General features: G+C 45.2%; 1 protein-coding gene across 4 annotated transcripts in view; it reads left to right on the top strand.

Annotated features, from left to right (window-relative positions):
* Positions 1–18,639, top strand: part of SPTAN1 (spectrin alpha, non-erythrocytic 1) — a 119,176-nt gene that overhangs the window by 18,565 nt on the left and 81,972 nt on the right. For all 4 annotated transcript variants that reach the window (XM_070758862.1, XM_070758861.1, XM_070758860.1 and 1 more), the window contains exons 4-12: positions 1,891–2,031; positions 3,525–3,671; positions 4,621–4,754; positions 7,379–7,523; positions 9,028–9,182; positions 11,759–11,894; positions 13,471–13,572; positions 14,730–14,867; positions 16,647–16,757. In XM_070758862.1, coding sequence (XP_070614963.1) covers positions 1,891–2,031; positions 3,525–3,671; positions 4,621–4,754; positions 7,379–7,523; positions 9,028–9,182; positions 11,759–11,894; positions 13,471–13,572; positions 14,730–14,867; positions 16,647–16,757 — 1,209 coding nt within the window. The remainder of the gene's footprint in view (positions 1–1,890; positions 2,032–3,524; positions 3,672–4,620; positions 4,755–7,378; positions 7,524–9,027; positions 9,183–11,758; positions 11,895–13,470; positions 13,573–14,729; positions 14,868–16,646; positions 16,758–18,639) is intronic.

The raw sequence follows: 18,639 nt of genomic DNA, 5'->3' as shown, positions 1-18,639 counted from the left end.
GAGGCTTCACCTGAATCTCAAATCATAAAAGGCAGCCTTGGTGGCGCGGTGGTTAGCATGCAGTACTGCAAACTACTTCTGCTGCCTGCCGGCTGCCTGCAATTTGGCAGTTTAAATCCCACAAGGCTCAAGGTTGACTCAGCCTTCCAACCTTCCGAGGATGGGTAAAGTGAGGACCCAAATTATTGTGGGGGACAGAGACTGACTCTGTAAAACTGCTTAGAGAGGTCTATAAAGCAGTATATAAGTCTAAATGCTTTTGCTATCTTCCCTTCCTCTTTCCTTCTTTCCTTCTTTCCTTCTTTCCTTCTTTCCTTCTTTCCTTCTTTCCTTCTTTCCTTCTTTCCTTCCTTCCCTCCCTCCCTCCCACCCTGTGATTAGAATGCAGTAATGCAAGCTAATTCTGCTCTCTGCTAGCAGTTCAATCCTGACTGGCTCAAGGTTGACTCAGCCTTCCATCCTTCCGAGGTGGGTCAAATGAGGACCTAGATTGTTGGAGGGCTGACTCTGTAAAACCACTTAATAGAGGACTATAAAGCACTGTATATATATATAAGTGATATATAAGTCTAAACTATATTGCTGTTTATCTCTGCTGTCTGTCTGTCTCTCATTATCTATCTATCTATCTATCTATCTATCTATCTATCTATCTATCTATCTATCTATCTATCTATCTATCTATCTATCTATCTATCATCTGTTTTATGTGTCTGTATCCATCCATCCTTTCTAATCTATCTAATCTGCTAGGGTGGCACAGTGATTAAAATGCAGAATTGCAGGCTAAATCTGCTCACTGCTAGCAGTTCAAGCTTGACCAGCTCAAGGTTGACTCAGCCTTCCATCCTTCCGAGATGGGTAAAACGAGGACCCAGATTGTTGGGGGCAATAGGCTGACTCTAAACCTTTTAGAGAGAGCTGTAAAACACTATAAAGCGGCTTATAAATCTATTACTATCTATCTATTTCTATGTCTGTCTATCATCTATCTATCATATCTCTATCTTTATCTAAGAGCCGTGATGGCACAATGATTAAAATGCAGTATTGCAGGTTAACTCTGTCCATTGCCAGGGAGGGCCTTGCCTCCTCTTTCTGCTCAAGATCCCCATGGACAATTGGTGGGCCGCTGTATGACACAGAATGCTGGACTCGATGGGCTTTGGCCCGATTCAGCAGGGGTCTTCTTATGTTCTTATGCCACCAGTTCGATCCTGACCAGCTCATGGTTAACTTGGCCTTCATCCTTCCGACGTGGGTAAAATAAGGAACCTAGATTGTTGGGAGGAAATATGCTGACTCTGTAAACTGCTTAGAGGTGGCAAAGCGCCATGAAGCGGAATATAAGCCTTAAGTGCTATTGCCATTACTATTTTGCTGAAAGCAACTCAGACGGAAGTAAAAATATATTAATGTTATTTTTTAACATTAATATTCTGGAGGACAGGAGGAAAAGGGGGGACATGATCGAAACAATTAAATATGTTCAAGAGTTAAATAAGGTCCAGGAGGGAAGTGTTTTTAATAGGAAAGTGAACACAAGAACAAGGGGACACAATCTCAAGTTAGTTGGGGGAAAGATCAAAAGCAACACGAGAAAATATTATTTTACTGAAAGAGTAGTAGATCCTTGGAACAAACTTCCAGCAGACGTGGTAGATAAATCCACAGTAGCTGAATTTAAACCTGCCTGGGATAAACATAGATTCATCCTAAGATAAAATACAGAAAATAGTATAAGGGCAGACTAGATGGACCGTGAGGTCTTTTTCTGCCGTCAGACTTCTATGTTTCTATGTTAAATCTGTTCCTATAAGCGCCTCCTTCCCCCCCCCTTTTTTGGTCTTAAGTTGAGTCGTCATTATTGTTGTTCTTTTTCTTTCCCAGAGTCGACTGGAGGAGCTTCACCGGATGTGGGAACTGCTTCTGGAGAAGATGCGAGAGAAAGGGGTCAGGCTGTTGCATGCCCAGAAGCTGGTGCAGTTCTTACGAGAATGTGGAGATGTCTTGGATTGGATCAATGACAAGGTCTCTGTGTCCACAGCCCTTCCTGTTGCTCTCTTTCACCCCGAAGGCCTACAGTTCGAGTTATCATTTGCCTATTTGCCGATGACTCTAAAGTGTGCAATAGGGTTGATATTCCTGGAGGGGTCTGTAATATGGTAAATGATTTAGCTTTACTAGATAAATGGTCAAAGCAATGGAAACTGCAGTTTAATGTTTCCAAATGTAAAATAATGCACTTGGGGAAAAGGAATCCTCAATCTGAGTATTGCATTGGCAGTTCTGTGTTAGCAAAAACTTCAGAAGAGAAGGATTTAGGGGTAGTGATTTCTGACAGTCTCAAAATGGGTGAGCAGTGTGGTCAGGCGGTAGGAAAGGCAAGTAGGATGCTTGGCTGCATAGCTAGAGGTATAACAAGCAGGAAGAGGGAGATTGTGATCCCCTTATACAGAGCGCTGGTGAGACCATATTTGGAGTACTGTGTTCAGTTCTGGAGACCTCACCTACAAAAAGATATTGACAAAAATGAACGGGTCCAAAGACGGGCTACAAGAATGGTGGAAGGTCTTAAGTATAAAACGTATCAGGAAAGACTTAATGAACTCAATCTGTATAGTCTGGAAGACAGAAGGAAAAGGGGGGACATGATCGAAACATTTAAATATGTCAAAGGTTTAAATAGGGTTCAGGAGGGAAGTGTTTTTAATAGGAAAGTGAACACAAGAACAAGGGGACACAATCTGAGGTTAGTTGGGGGAAAGATCAGGGGCAACATGAGAAAATATTATTTTACTGAAAGAGTAGCAGATCCTTGGAACAAACTTCCAGCAGACGTGGTCGGTAAATCCACAGTAACCGAATTTAAACATGCCTGGGATAAACATATATCCATTGTAAGATAAAATACAGGAAATAGTATAAGGGCAGACTAGATGGACCATGAGGTCTTTTTATGCCGTCAGTCTTCTATGTTTCTATCATTGGGGAGGGGGCGTTCAGTCAGGCAGTGCAGTCAGGCGGTAGGGAAAGCAAGTAGGATGCTTGGCTGCATAGCTAGAGGTATAACAAGCAGGAAGAGGGAGATTATGACCCCGCTATGTAGAGCGCGATTTTGCTGCTGCACCTGTTGGAGGAAGCAAAATCGCGCATGGAGCCACAGGTGTGCCCGTGTTTCAGCATGCGCGGAAGCCAAAAAAGTCACCGAAACAAGGGCGCACCAGCGGCTCCGTGCGTGATTTTGCTTCCTCCACAGGTGCACCAGCAAAATTGCGCCGGTCCCGCAAGAACTTATGAGCTGCGGCGGCGAGCGCAATTTAGCATTCCGGCTCGTAGCCCACCGCTGCAGGTGTGCCATAGTTTCGCCATCACGACCCTATTCCGATCCGCAGCTGTCTTGCAGAAGGAGAAGGTCTCTCCAACCCTTTAAAAACTCACCACGCTCCAGACAAGGGCTTCCTGGGTCGGCTCCTCTCGTCGCCTGCTGACCGAGCTTTCGTTGTTGTTCTTGTTGTTTCTAGGAGGCCATTGTCACCTCGGAGGAGCTGGGCCAGGACCTCGAGCACGTGGAGGTCTTGCAGAAGAAGTTCGAAGAGTTCCAGACGGACTTGGCAGCCCACGAGGAGAGAGTGAACGAAGTGAACCAGTTTGCCAGCAAGTTGATCCAGGTCAGAACCTTTGAGTGATTGCGGGAGCCGTTGGCGTGGGTGGGCTCCTTAGCTCTGGGTGTCCGTCTGGCTTTAAACACCTCCCTCAGATTTTAACGTGAAACGTTTACAGTGCACCTGCAACCATGGAGAGGGTGCTTATTCAAGTTGGAGCTGGAGTTTTTGGTCCAGTAAGCGTGACCTGCCCTTGTCTTGAGTCAATATTTTCCATCTATTCTACTTTCCATCAATCCTAAGGACACATGGAGCTCCATAGCTTTTTCTTTTTCTTTCTTTTTTGGCCATTGCTCCAGATGTGGAGTTTCCTAAAGACACCCTAATTCAGTGATCTAAAGATAGATAGATAGATAGATAGATAGATAGATAGATAGATAGATACATAGAGTCCTTTTGTGGAACAACTGAGTTTGGGTGCAAAACATTGCTTTGAAATCATGAAAACATCCACCCAGTGTTCCCTCTAATTTCTTTGGGGGGTGGGCGGAAAAGTATAGTGTCTGAGCGGCACTCCCTTCGGGACTGGGTGGCACAGAAATAATAAATAAACAAACAAACAAATAAAAACCCCACCCTGTTTTGCCTCAGAGAATTTCAAAATAAAATACTGTACTGTGTGTCTATAACAGTGAGCTCATAATAGGGCAACTCTATCAATATCAAAATGCCACTTAAATAGTTGAGCTAGTTTCAAACTAGATTTTGATTTTCTTTCTCTCTTCCTTACTCCCATTCTTTTTCTTTCTCTTTTCCTTCCTCTCTCTTTTCTATCTGTTTCTCTCTCTTCCTCTCTTCCTCTCTCTCTCCTTCCCTCTCACTCCTTCCCTCTCGGCTTCTGGGCAGGTTTGGAAAACTCTGAGTTGATGATGATTTTTAAGTGAGCGATTGCTCACTGCTCAGCTTAGAGGGAACTATGCATCCACCCAAAGATTCTCTGTTCTCCCCTTTCTAGGAAGAGCACCCAGAAGACGAGCTGATTAAGTCCAAGCAGGATGAAGTCAACACAAGCTGGCAGCGGCTCAAGGGACTGGCCCTTCAGAGGCAGGGGAAGCTCTTTGGAGCCGCCGAGGTGCAGCGTTTTAACAGGTATCAGCTTGACTGGTTGGGAAATGTCCGTCTGCCTGACATTTTACGTGAAAACGTTAGAATAGAGTAGAATAGAATAACAGAGTTGGAAGAAGATCTTGGAGGCCTTCAAGTTCAACCTCCTGCTTAGGCAGGAGACCCTACAGTAGTAATGAACTCAATCTGTATAGTCTGTATAGTCTGGAGGACAGAAGGGAAAGGGGGGGACATGATCGAAACATTTAAATATATCAAAGGGTTAAATAAGGTTCAGGAGGGAAGGTGTTTTTAATAGGAAAGTGAACACAAGAACAAGGGGACACAATCTGAAGTTAGTTGGGGGAAAGATCAAAAGCAACATGAGTAAATATTATTTTACTGAAAGAGTAGTAGATGCTTGGAACAAACTTCCAGCAGACGTGGTTGGTAAATCCACAGGAACTGAATTTAAACATGCCTGGGATAAACATATATCCATCCTAAGATAAAATACAAAAAATAGTATAAGGGCAGACTAGATGGACCATGAGGTCTTTTTCTGCCGTCAGTCTTCTATGTTTCTATGTTTCTAGTGATAGCAAAAAACTTTTCCCCTTGGGTGCCGAAAGTGTGTGTTGATGCGTGTGGCCACACTCATAATTCAATGTCTCCCCAGGCGCCACACCCACTGTGCATGCATGCGTGAACTCGCTTTGCCCTTCCCTGTGCATGCATGTGCAACCTTTACATCCTCCCCACGCGCATGTGCTTGCAACCCCTCCTCCATCCCAAAAGCAGGCCTCTCTGAAGTCTCTATAGTCCAGAAATGGCCCGTTTTCAGACTTCTGGTAAGTCATTTTTCACCCTCTTCGGGCTCCAGAGGCTTTCTTGGAGTCTGGAGAGGGCAAGAATGGTCTCCCCTGGCTCCCCGGAGACTGGAGACGGCCTGCCAGGGCCTCTGGGTGAGTCCTTGCTTACCACCAGTTTACAATGGGCCACATGGAGATTCCTGGGACGGGTGGCTCAGTGGGGCCAGTTGAAAATCAGCTGGCTAGCATGCACATACATGTTAGAGATGAGTACGCATGCCATAGGTTCACCATCATGGCCCTATAGCATTTCAGACATGGTTATCCAACCTCTCTCTTAAAAACTTCCAGTGTCGGAGCATTCACAACTTCTGGAGGCAAGCTGTTCCACGGGTTAATTGTTCTCACTGTCAGGAAATGTCTCCTTATTTCTAAATTGCTTCTTGTCCTACCCTTAGGTGATTAGGGGAATAACTTTGACTCCTCTCTTCTTTGTGGCAGCCCCTCAAACACTGCTATCATGTCTCCCCTGGTCCTTCTTTTCCTCAAACTAGACACACCCAATTCCTGCAACCGTTCTTTATATGTTCTGTAAAGTCACCATTGCAGGTGTAACCAAAGATGAGTTTGCCCCCTTTTGTGTCTCCCCCATAAAGTCCTTTCTCGGGATATAAATAAAGCCACAGGGGGACTATAACTTTTGCTGCCCGCAACCAACCTTCCTTCCTTCCTTCCTTCCTTCCTTCCTTCCTTCCTTCCTTCCATCCTTCCTTCCCTTCTTTCCTTCCTTCCTTCCCTTCTTTCCTTCCTTCTCTCCCTTCTTCCTTCCTTCCCTTCCTTCCTTCCCTTCTTTCCTTCCTTCTCTCCCTTCTTCCTTCCTTCCCTTCCTCCTCCCTTCCTTCCCTGCCTCCTCCCTTCCTTCCTTCTTCCATTCTTTCCTTCCTTCCCTCCCTCCTTTCCTTCCTTCTCTCCCTTCTTCCTTCCTTCCCTTCCTTCCTTCCCTTCCTCCTTCCTTCCTTCTTTCCTCCCTTTCCTTTCTTTCTTTCCTTCCTTCCTTCCCTCCCTCCTTCTTTCCTTCTCTCCCTTCTTCCTTCCCTCCCTCCTTCTTTCCTTCCTTCCCTTCTTTCCTTCTCTCCTTCCCTCCCTCCCTCCCTCCTTCCTTCCCTTCTTCCTTCCCTTCCTCCTTCCCTTCTCTCCTTCCTTCCCTCCCTCCCTCCTTCCTTCCTTCCCTTCCTTCCTTCCCTCCCTCCTTCCTTCCTTCTTTCCTCCCTTTCCTTTCTTTCTTTCTTTCTTTCCTTCCTTCCCTCCCTCCTTCTTTCCTTCTCTCCCTTCTTCCCTCCCTCCCTCCTTCTTTCCTTCCTTCCCTTTCCTTCTCTCCTTCCTTCCTTCCCTCCCTCCCTCCTTCCTTCCCTTCTTCCTTCCCTTCCTCCTTTCCTTCTCTCCTTCCTTCCTTCCCTCCCTCCCTCCTTCCTTCCCTTCCTCCTTTCCTTCCTTCCCTCCCTCCTTCCCTCCCTCCCTCCTTCCCTTCCTTCCTTCCCTCCCTCCCTCCCTCCTTCCTTCCTTCCTTCCTTCCTTCCTTGTCTCCTGCTTGAGCAGGGGGTTGGACTAGAAGACTTTTAAGGTCCCTTCCAACTCCTTCCTCCCTCCCTCCCAAAACTAGAGAAGCAGCGGTGGGTTGCTCCCGGTTCAGCCCAGTTTAGCAAACCAGTATTGGTGGTGGGAGGTTCTACCCATTTGCCTGGCAGAACCCTCACGCAGATGAGTTTGCGGGTGAACCGCTAGCATCAGGATTTTAGAACCTACCATAGTAAAGAAAGGTGGGAAAGACACACTATGATGCCGGTCTTTTATTTCCAGAGATGTGGACGAAACGATAAGTTGGATTAAGGAGAAAGAGCAGCTGATGGCTTCGGATGATTTCGGAAGGGACCTTGCGAGCGTGCAGGCTCTGCTACGCAAACACGAGGGCTTGGAGAGAGATCTGGCAGCTTTGGAAGACAAGGTGGGTGCCTCTGGGAACAGGGTCGTGAGGAGGTTGATGGCCGGAGCAGATCCCTTTATTTCAGTGGTTCTCAACCTTTAATACAGTTCTCATGGTGTGCTGACCCCCAACCATAAAATAATACAATTATTAGGAAACCCGGGGGTGGGTTCTAACTAACCTCGCTGCCATTCACTTCCTCCTGTGCTTACGTGGCCACGCCTCATGGGCGTGTGGGCGTTTTGCACACTCATGCACAGTGCCAATTTTCTAAAGCCCAAAACAAGATACACAGCGCTGGGAATTGAGCTTCTTGCCAGGCTCAGAAGTTCTCATCGTACAGATATTGTCCGGATATACAGAGCTACACAGCAGGACTTGACAAGATACCCGAGTGTGGCAATTTAGGAAGTGGTGCAGAGAAATAACGAAGGCACTTTTGTAGAAAACCAGTAGTAAACAGTCTGTACAATCAGAATATCTTCTGTCTTGGTCTTCTATTTACAGGAACAAACTTTGCTTTAACAATATGCAGTAAAGCTTGCTTACATGTAGATACTAAACCAATCCAGGTTTCTCCCTATCAACACTACAGCTCTAACTCAATAATTAACTCACGCTCAAAACTACAGCACCTCTGTCTCCCTTTTATAGATAATTGCAGCCTAGCTCTTAAAGTAACACCATACTATTTCCTACAAAATATACTGCTCAAAAAAATAAATAAAGGGAACCCTTAAACAACACAATATAACTCCAAGTAAATCAAACTTCTGTGAAATCAGACTGTCCACGTAGGAAGCAACACTGATTGACAATCTATTTCACCTGCTGTTGTACACATTCAACTTTGTACAGAACAAAGTATTCAACGAGACTATTTCATTCATTCAGATCTAGGATGTGTTCTTTGAGTGTTCCCTTTATTATTATTTTTGAGCAGTGTACATTGCTGGTTAATTCTTATTCTTCTTCTTCTTCTTATTATTATTATTATTATTATTAGGATTTGTATGCACGGGGAGGCTAACAACAATGATAAAAACAACATGTAACAATCCAATACTAAAACAACTAAAAAACCCTTATAAAACCAAACATACACGCAAACATACCATGCATAAATTGTAAGGCCTAGGGGGAAGGAATATCTCAGTTCCCCCATGCTTGACTGCAGAGGTGGGTTTTAAAGAGCTTACAAAAGGCAAGGAGGGTGGGGGCAATTCTAATCTCTGGGGGGAGCTGGTTTCAGAGGGCCGGGGCCACGACAGAGAAGGCTCTTCCCCCGGGTCCCGCCAAACGACATATATTGAAAACCAAACCAGTGCAGTACGTGGTACTGTCAGGGTCATTAAAATATGATGACATTTGTAAAGAATATGCATGATTTTTTTTAAGAGTTTGCCACAGTTTCTTGACATTGTTACAACTTTATTTGATGATAAGTTTAATAAATAAAATAAATTAAATAACTTCATTTCTGTTGCTCTTCTGGGGTTAATCTACGTTTCTCCGTGGGGTTTAGGTGAAGGCTCTGGGGGCAGAGGCTGACCGGCTGCAGGAGTCCCACCCTCTCAACGCGTCTCAGATCCACGTGAAGCGAGAGGAACTGATTGCAAACTGGGAGCAGATTCGTACCCGGGCTGCTGAGAGGCACGCACGTTTGAACGACTCCTACCGGTAAGTTTGCTACAATCAGTGTGTGCAGCAGACTTGGAAAACAGGGAAATCGGGGAATTAGTTTAGTTTATTTAGATTTGTATGCCGCCCCTCTCCGAAGACTCGGGGCGGCTAACAACAATAAAAAAGACAATGTAAACAAATCTAATATTAAAAAGTAATCTAAAAACCCCAATTTAAGAGACCAATCAGACCAACAAGCATACCATGTATAAATTCTATAAGCCTAGGGGGAAGGGAGAAAAAAAAATTCAATTCCCCCATGCCTGACGACAGAGGTGGGTTTTAAGGAGCTTGCGAAAGGCAAGGAGGGTGGGGGCAACTCTGATATCTGGGGGGAGCTGGTTCCAGAGTGTCGGGGCCGCCACAGAGAAGGCTCTTCTCCTGGGTCCCGCCAAATGACATTGTTTAGTCGACGGGACCCTAAGGAGGCCAACTCTGTGGGACCTAACTGGCTGCTGGGATTCGTGCGGCAGAAGGCGGTCCCGGAGATATTCTGGTCCGATGCCATGAAGGGCTTTATAGGTCATAACCAACACTTTGAATTGTGACCGGAAAGTGATTGGCAACCAATGCAGACTGCGGAGTGTTGGTGTAACATGGGCATGCCTTGGGAAGCCCATGATTGCTCTCGCAGCTGAATTATCAGGGAAATCGCCAGTTCGGAAAATATCAGGGAATTATCAGGGAATTTGTGGGGGGGAAAATGAAATGAATCAGGGAGGAAAAAATTATTAATATTTAAAAATCAGGGAAAAATAATGTAAAAAAAAATAATGGATCACGCTGTCTGGCAGAGTCAAGCAAAAATGAACATAGCTGTGGCAACAACTTGCTTTCTCGGCTACTGATATTTCTCCATGGCTTAGCCATTTGGTATGACACCAACTACGACCGCGCCTTAACTAGATCGCAAGTTACAGGGAAATGTCAGGGAAATATCAGGGAATTTCAAAATGCTTTTCCCCTGGACACCCTGTATAATGCTCGTAAAGAGAGATTCACTTCTTCTCCTACCCCCAAGCTGTTCTGACCGGCTCTGTCAATTCTTGACCCTCTGGGTGAAGAAATATTTCCCTTTATTTGTCCTCGCTTTCTTACCTGTGAGCTTTAGGGAGTGCCCCCTCTTCCTAGTATTGTGTGATAGAGAAAAGAGTTTTCTCTATCACACAATAGCCTATTCTAAAAGAAAACATCTTACGAGTTCAATTAAACTTCTCGGACTTGGGAGATGTTTTCTTTTAGAACGGGCTGCCCTGGACACAACGCCGAGGAATATGATGGAGGTACTGGTAAAAGTGTCAGACAAGATGCGCGTCTTGCGGTGGGGTGCAATTTGGGGTGGGCTGCGAGATGCGTGTCGGCAGAGGGGTGGGCGGCATGAAATGTTAACTTCTTCTTGGGGGTGCTTCTCAATTATAACAGAAAATAATTGAGAAGCACTGTAAAAAATATGACTTCAGTAACCGAGTTGTCGAAGCGTGGAACTCACTACCGGACTCCATAGTGTCATCCCCAAACCCCCAACACTTTACCCTTAGATTATCTACGGTTGACCTATCCAGATTCCTAAGAGGTCAGTAAGGGGCGAGTACAAGTGCACTAGAGCAGTGATTTTCAACCTTTTTTGAGCTGCGGCACATTTTTTACATTTACAAAACCATGGGGAACATTGAGGGGGGGGGGCGGCTAAAAAAATATTGGACAAAAAAATTCTCTCTATTCCTCCCTTTTGTCTATTTCTCTCTCCCTCTTTCTCTCCCTTCCTCTTTTTTCTCTCTCTCCATCCCTCTTTCTTTCTCTCTTCCTTCTTTCCTCTTTTTTGCTCTTTCTCCCTACCTCCCTACCTCCCTGTATGTCTTTCTCTCTCCCACCTTCCCTCCCTCTCTCTCTTTTTCTTTCTTTCTCTCTCTTGCTTGCTTTCTCTCTTGTTTTCTTTCTCTCTTGCTTGCTTTCTCTTTCTCTCTCTCTCTTTCTTTCTCTCTTGTTTTCTTTCTCTGAGCTTCGCGGCACACCTGACCATGTCTCACGGCACACTAGTGTGCCACGGCACACTGGTTGAAAAACACTGCACTAGAGTGCCTTCCGTCCCCTGTCCTATTGCTCTCCTATATCTCCTATACCTTTCCTCTATTCCTATATCTCTTCTTCAATTCTTTCATTGATATGTTTATTATACCTTCTTTTCTATTCTTTCTTAGATATATTTTACTATGAGTATCTCCTCTATAACCTTCATAATTTTTATTATGTACTGTTTTTTATTGTTAGCCGCCCCGAGTTTGCGGAGAGGGGCGGCATATAAATCCAATAAATCTAATCTAATCTAATCATGTATTTTACTATGTGTATATTGATATATACCCACTAAAACCCTCATTGTGTATTGGACAAAATAAATAAATAAATAAATAAATAAATAAATGATTTAAATCAAGCGTTTTCTTTTTACTAGTGATTTAAATCGTGACTTAAACCGACTTGATTTAAATCAAACCTACCCCGGATGGAAAAGCTTGGATTAATGTGCAGCGCTGTTTCATTTCTTTTCCTCTGTCTTCACTCATCCCCCAAAGACTGCAGCGATTCCTGGCCGATTTTCGGGATTTAACGAGCTGGGTGACGGAAATGAAAGCGTTGATCAATGCTGACGAGCTTGCCAACGATGTAGCGGGAGCGGAGGCCCTGCTGGATAGACACCAGGAGCATAAGGTAAAAGAGGACCACAGAAGTTTGATAGCACGTTTATTATTTATTGGATTTATATATCGGTGGTTGAATCACAGATACCCTTTAGCCAGCCTGATGGAGAGCAACTGCCAGTGTCCTTCCAGGAATCCATCCAGCTGGCATGCCAGCTCCCTTCCCCTTAAAACCAGACCCTTGGCTAACTGAATTTCAACTGTCCAGCTGGTGCATTTTGCCTTGAATGGAATTTATGGATGGGCCACCAAGGCCTTTGTTCTGTCCCCACCAAGAACGTAACACAACACCCAGTTTGTGTGCAGTTATTTACTTCAACAGCACTACTAATGAAACATCTTAGCAATGAATATGCACACACCAGTCTACAAAGTCTTTTTTGTCAAGCAGCCAGCTACTAATTAATCCTCATTAATCCTCCGTAAATCCTACAGGACTGGGCGGCATAGAAGTTGAATAAATTAAATTAAATTAAAAAGCTGATATCAGTTCAAAGAGTCTTAAAGCCAAGAAGAACAAATAGGTCTTGATATGTTACGTAGTGTAGTAGTGTTGGCAAAATGCCTAGATTCAATTCTTGATAACCAAAATGGGATTTTTGCAAATGATGTTCTCTTATTAGCTGCCTCTGCTGTCCTTAAATAGACTAGGGGTGTGGCCAGTTAGTCCCCAGTCTTACTCCCGAGGAGACCTCCTCTGGAGTAACCGTTCCTGTCTCTTGGCTGCTCTGCGCACTCTGGCATCAAGAAGAGGAGAAGCCTCTTCTTCCTCATCGATGCTGTGAGGTGCTGGAGGTTCCGAAGGCCCTGGGTGAACCTCTTCCTCTGGCACCGAGTTCTTGCCATCCTCCCCACTGTCCTACTCGAGTGCCAGCTGCACAGGCTGCTAGTGGGCCACAACAGCCTTTCTTGGTCCTCTCAGCTACGTTTTGGCCTCCAGAATCCTGCCTGTGTCAGGGTTCCAAGCAACACCCCCAACAAAAGAAAAGTCCGAGGCTTGAAGGTTCTCAGAGTTCCATTTTATTAGCGATGTCGTATTGGCAAATTGGGGAAACCCGAATCTAAAAGCTTCCAGGTTTTCCCCACCCAAAGAAAGTCCCAAATCCCTTCCCCTGCACCCATATGCCCATCACATAGTCCAATCAAAGTACAGTCCCAACTGGAGAGGCCTCCCAGTTCCAACCCTCCAGGTGCAGGGTAAGATGTCCTTGACTCTCTGAGAAAGGAATGTCGTGACGACTATGTATCATACTGGCTCCGTACAATCTCGCCTCCCCGTTTCCCACAGTAGTAGAGGTGGCAGGCCTGAATACAGAAAGGTAAAAGATGGCTTCCAGGCCTGACAGCTATCCAATCAGGGTGCTTGCTGGTTGCTTAGTTACTTCGCTCCTCCTCTGGCCAGCCACCTGTGGGAATGTTCTTGGTTCCCATTGCAAAAGATGGCTTCCAGGCCTGACGGCCTGATTGTTACCGGATGCATCACCCCACTCTGCTGAAAGACAGTGCATTTGTGGGTATGTTTTGTTTTTGCGTGTCTCAACTGTCACGACAATTCTGACCATGTTCTGGCTGTTATTTGGTTGCAGGGAGAAATCGACGCTCACGAAGACAGCTTTAAATCTGCGGATGACTCTGGACAGGCCCTGCTTGCTGCCGGCCATTATGCATCTGATGAAGTGAAAGAGAAGGTAACCGACTTTACTACCAGCAAGTAGGTGAAGGGAGGGAGGGAGAGGGTGTTTAGAGCTCATGGGGTCCACACCATTTCTTCTTCTCCACTCAGGAAAGTGTTTTGACCAGCTTCCCCCTCCTTAAATTGGCTTGTTCTGTATTACATCAGGTTTCCAAATAATAGTTCTACACCCAGTCAAACTCCAAGGCAGGTAGATTCCTTGAAGAATTAGCTTTGTTGGAAATATCATATTGGCACAGATTTGGTGCCAATCAACTCTAAAGGTTCCCACTGGTTTTCACCTAGTTAATGTTCTGTCGGGCTCTCTGATAGAATCCTCCCACAAATACACAGAGACAATTTCAGACACACACACGTTTGAACATTCAAAACAATGTTCTTTATAATGAAAATTCACTTAAACCAAGCCCTGTTTTGGTATAGCAAAGAGCACTCGTCTCCAAACACTGGTAATTTGTACAAGTCCCTTATCAGTTCTGTGATACTTAGCTTGCAACTGTGAGGCAATTCACAGTCCTTCTTCTTTCACAAAGTGAAACACACTTTGCCCTGGTTTAGTTTCAAAGCGGGGAAAAATCAGCACACAAAAGTCAAAGTCAGTGAAGCAGTCACGAAACACAAGGATCAGATAATCCTCCACAATGGCCAAACCCACAGGTGCTCTTTATAGCAGCCTCACTAATGACCACAGCCCCACCCAACCACAGGTGGCCTCATTTTGTTTGATAATAATCTCCCAATTGTTGTTGCCTATGCATCGCTCTCCGCATGCGTGGCTGTATCATTAACTCTTGTTCTGAATCCAAAGAGGAGCTAGATAATTGATCTCCTTCTGAGCTGTCTGCCCCACTCTCCTCCTCCCTGTCACTCATGTCTTCTTGGTCAGAGGAGCCTTCATCAGCAGATTCCACCGGGGGCAAAACAGGCCTGCGGCATGTGGATGTCTCCCCCACATCCACAGTCCTTGGGGCAGGAGCTGGGCCAGAGCTAACCACAACACCGCCTAAGCAGGGGGTTGGACCAGAAGACCTCCAAGGTCCCTTCCAACTCTATTATCCTGTTCTAGTAGGCAGATAGGTTTTTCTCAAGAACAGTTTGACTCTTGGTGTTGGCTGCCTCTGACGTCCAGTTGGTTTCTCCTTTTTCTCCCAGCTGACCATCCTCTCCGAGGAAAGGACAGCTCTGCTGGAACTCTGGGAGCTTCGTCGGCAGCAATACGAGCAGTGCATGGACCTGCAGCTTTTCTACCGGGACACTGAGCAGGTGGACAACTGGATGAGCAAACAAGAGGTGAGTGGGCAGGTCTGTTGTCTTCGGCTTGGCACCTGGCTGGCATCCTTGCCATCAAAGACTCAAGAGGGGAAACAAATGGGCCAGCCACCTGCATGTATACTTGATGGGAAGTTGGGAGGAGGGAATGACAAGGGAAGATGATCTCAGAACCACTTTGTGCCTGTGCACCCCGAGAAAGAATATGGATTACCCGAAACCAGGGGCCCCCAACCCCCAGTCCAGGGACCAGCACCGGTCCGCAACATGCCAGCACCTAGGCCCGTGATGGCAAAAATTTGCCCCATGTCAGTTCTAGTGTGCTGATGTTTGGCCTTCCAGAGGGCAGGATGGAGACCGTTTTTGCCCTCTTCAGGCTTCAGGAAAGCCTCCCGAGCAAACTTCCAGTGGGCCCATTGGGCCAATTTTCCACTATTTACAGGCCCCGGAGGCTTTCCTGAAGTCTGGGGAGGGCAAAAAACAACCCAACAGGTCTACCGGAAATCTGGAGTCTTTAGTGAAGCCTACGCCCATGCACCAAGGGGCAGCACAGATACGGGGGATGTGCATGAATGCGCAGGGGTGGGCATTGCATTATGGGTGTGGGCACACACGCATGCCCTTTTGGCACCCGAGCAAAAAAAGGTTCGTCATCACTGACCTGGGCCGTGCAAACAACCCAACTGCCATCCATGGGATGCAGCATGTGAAACCATGCCTCCTCTGATCCATGGGATCTGATCCCTGGTGCCCAAAAGGTTTGCGGGCCGCTGCATTAAGCATCTGAACGTTCTCAAAACACCTAGGCAGACCCTTATTGGCCGAAGACGGACCGGACATGGCTGGAATGTGGGGGAACTCTCTGTATCTTTTGAGCGTGGGAAATTCAGTTGCAGCTTGACAACTCCTGCAACCAACATCAGGGGTCGCCTAAGACCATGAAAAAAGACAAATTTCTCCTGGTGTTATTATTATTATTATCATCATCATCATTATTATTATTATTATTATTATTATTAATTAGATTTGTATGCTGTCCCTCTCCGAAGACTTGGGGCAGCTCACAACAGTAATAGAAACAATCTAACAGTGAAACAAATCTAATATTAAAATAAAACATATCTAAAACCCCAGCAATTGAAAACCATACAACACATACATACCAAACATAAAATATAAAAGCCTGGTGGAAGGATGTCTCAGTTCCCCCATGCCTGGCGATAAAGGTGGGTCTTGAGTAATTTGCGAAAATAGGAACTAAAGCTTCTATTCTGGTACCTTGGAATGTATTTTTACAATCTGACCTATCAGGTGTTTACGGTGGGGGTATCCCTCTGACCTTCCTGCCAATCATCTTAAAGCTCTGTTGGGGGAATTGGCGCTAGACTTATGGTTGGGGGTTACCACAACACAAGGAACTGTATTAAGGGGCATTAGAAAGGTTCAGAACCACTGGAAGAACCACCTATCAGAAAAGGACACAGAGTCGAGGGTCTTTCTTTCCTAAGGGATCAGGCTGGAGGAAGTCTGAGGTATTGTGGGTAATTCGCCCAGTCTACTAGCTTTTTGCAGACCTGGCATCCTTAAGTGACTTATAGATCTTTTGCATGGGGCCCTATTTTCTTCCTGGTCCTTTTTTTAAAAGTCTGGTGGCTCTGATGATCATCTCCAGATCCTTGTGCCTTGGTTCCATCAGGATATTCTGCCTTCTGCCCAAACAGCCTTTCTGTTGTCCGCCTTCCACTGGGGCTTGTCTGCTTTGCTCTAAATCTCTGATGCCACGTTCTCTTTCTTTTCAAGGCCTTCTTGCTGAATGAAGATCTCGGGGACTCTTTGGATAGTGTGGAGGCCCTGCTGAAGAAGCACGAAGATTTTGAGAAGTCACTTAGCGCCCAAGAAGAGAAAATCACTGTAAGCCTGTTCTGTCGAGCTCTCTGGTAGAATCCTCCCAAAAATGCACAGATACAATTTCAGACACACACACACGTTTGAAAATTCAAAACAACGTTCTTTATAATGAAAATTCACTTAATTTAAGCCCTCTTTTGGTATAGCAAAGAGCACTTGTCTCCAAACAAACTGGTACTTTGTACAAGTCCCTTATCAGTTCTGTGATACTTAGCTTGCAGCTGTAAGGCAATTCACAGTCCTTCTTCTTTCACAAAGTGAAACACACTTTGCTCTGGTTTAGTTTCAAAGCGGGGAAAAATCAGCACACAAATGTCAAAGTCAGCAAAGCAGGCACGAAACACAACGATCAGATAATCCTCCACAATGGCCAAACCCACAGGCTGCTCTTTATAGCAGCCTCACTAATTACCACAGCCCCACCCAACCACTGGTGGCCTCATTTTCTTTGATAATAATCTCTCAGTTGTTGTCTATGCATCGCTCTCCGCATGTGTGGCTGTATCATGAACTCTTGTTCTGAATCCAAGGAGGAGCTAGATAATTGATCTCCTTCTGAGCTGTCTGCCACACTCTCCTCCTCCCTGTCACTTATGTCTTCTTGGTCAGAGGAGCCTTCATCAGCAGATTCCACCGGGGGGGGGGGGCGCAAAACAGGCCTGCAGCATGTGGATGTCTCCCCCACATCCACAGTCCTTGGGGCAGGAGCTGGGCCAGAGCTAACCACAACAAAGCCATTTTTGGATTTATCTATTTCCCTGGAGTGATGAGCGACAACTGTTCCTCATACCATTTGATTTAACAAAAAATACTTGTAAGAAAATGAAACACTTAGCTATAATAGTCTTTTTACAGCCCTATATTTGAGAACCTATCCAATTTAAATTCCCAAGAGTAGAAGATTTACACCATCAAAGTTTAAAGCCTTTGCTAATTGAGGTAAGGTATCCCTGGTGACATGGCCCCAATTTTCATGGGTAAGCCCAATTACAAGATAGCTTTTATAATTGGTTCCGGGTCATTAAACCAATTAAATTATTCATCAGGACTTGCTACTTGACAATTCTGAAAGATAACCCTGGCTGGTTTTCCAAAGAGGACACACTTGATTAGGCATTTAAGGTGGGGACTTAAAACCTGCATAAAAAGAGGGATTGAATCAAAAACGTGTGAAGTGTTAATACCAATTACAGTGCTCCCTCGGTTTTCGTGGGTTCGAACTTTGCGGAAAATCTATACCACGGTTTTTCAAAAATATTAATTAAAAAATACTTTGCGGGTTTTTTCCCTATACCACGGTTTTTCCCACCAGATGACGTCATATGTCATCGCCAAACTTTCTTCTGCCTTTAATAAATATTTTTTTTAATAAACTTTAATAAATAAACATGGTGAGTAATAATCTGAATGGTTGCTAAGGGAATGAAAAATTGCAATTTAGGGGTTTAAAGTGTTAAGGGAAAGCTTGTGATACTGTTCATAGCCAAAAATAGTGTATTTACTTCCGCATCTCTACTTCACGGAAATTCAACTTTCGCGGGCGGTCTCGGAACGCATCCCCCGCGAAAAGCGAGGGAACACTGTAGAAGGCCTCAGTAAGCCCACACTTGGAATCCTGCATCCAATTTTGGTTGCCACGATGTAAAAAAAGATATGGAGACTCTAGAAAGAGTGCAGAGAAGAGCAACCAAAATGATTTAGGGGGCTGGAGGTTAAAACATATAAAGACGGGTTGCTGGAACTGGGCCTAGCTATAGTGAAGAGGAGTAGGGGGTGACATCATAAGCTGTCTTCTTTTAAAAAAAATATTTTTTATTATTTTTCTCAAACATAACAAACACAACATATAACATTTAGTGGAGCTACAGTCGCTCTGCTCAAAATA

This window comes from Erythrolamprus reginae, chromosome 8 (assembly GCF_031021105.1).
Source record: "Erythrolamprus reginae isolate rEryReg1 chromosome 8, rEryReg1.hap1, whole genome shotgun sequence".
Lineage (NCBI taxonomy): Eukaryota > Metazoa > Chordata > Lepidosauria > Squamata > Dipsadidae > Erythrolamprus > Erythrolamprus reginae.
This window is presented reverse-complemented; position numbering and strand designations above follow the sequence as displayed.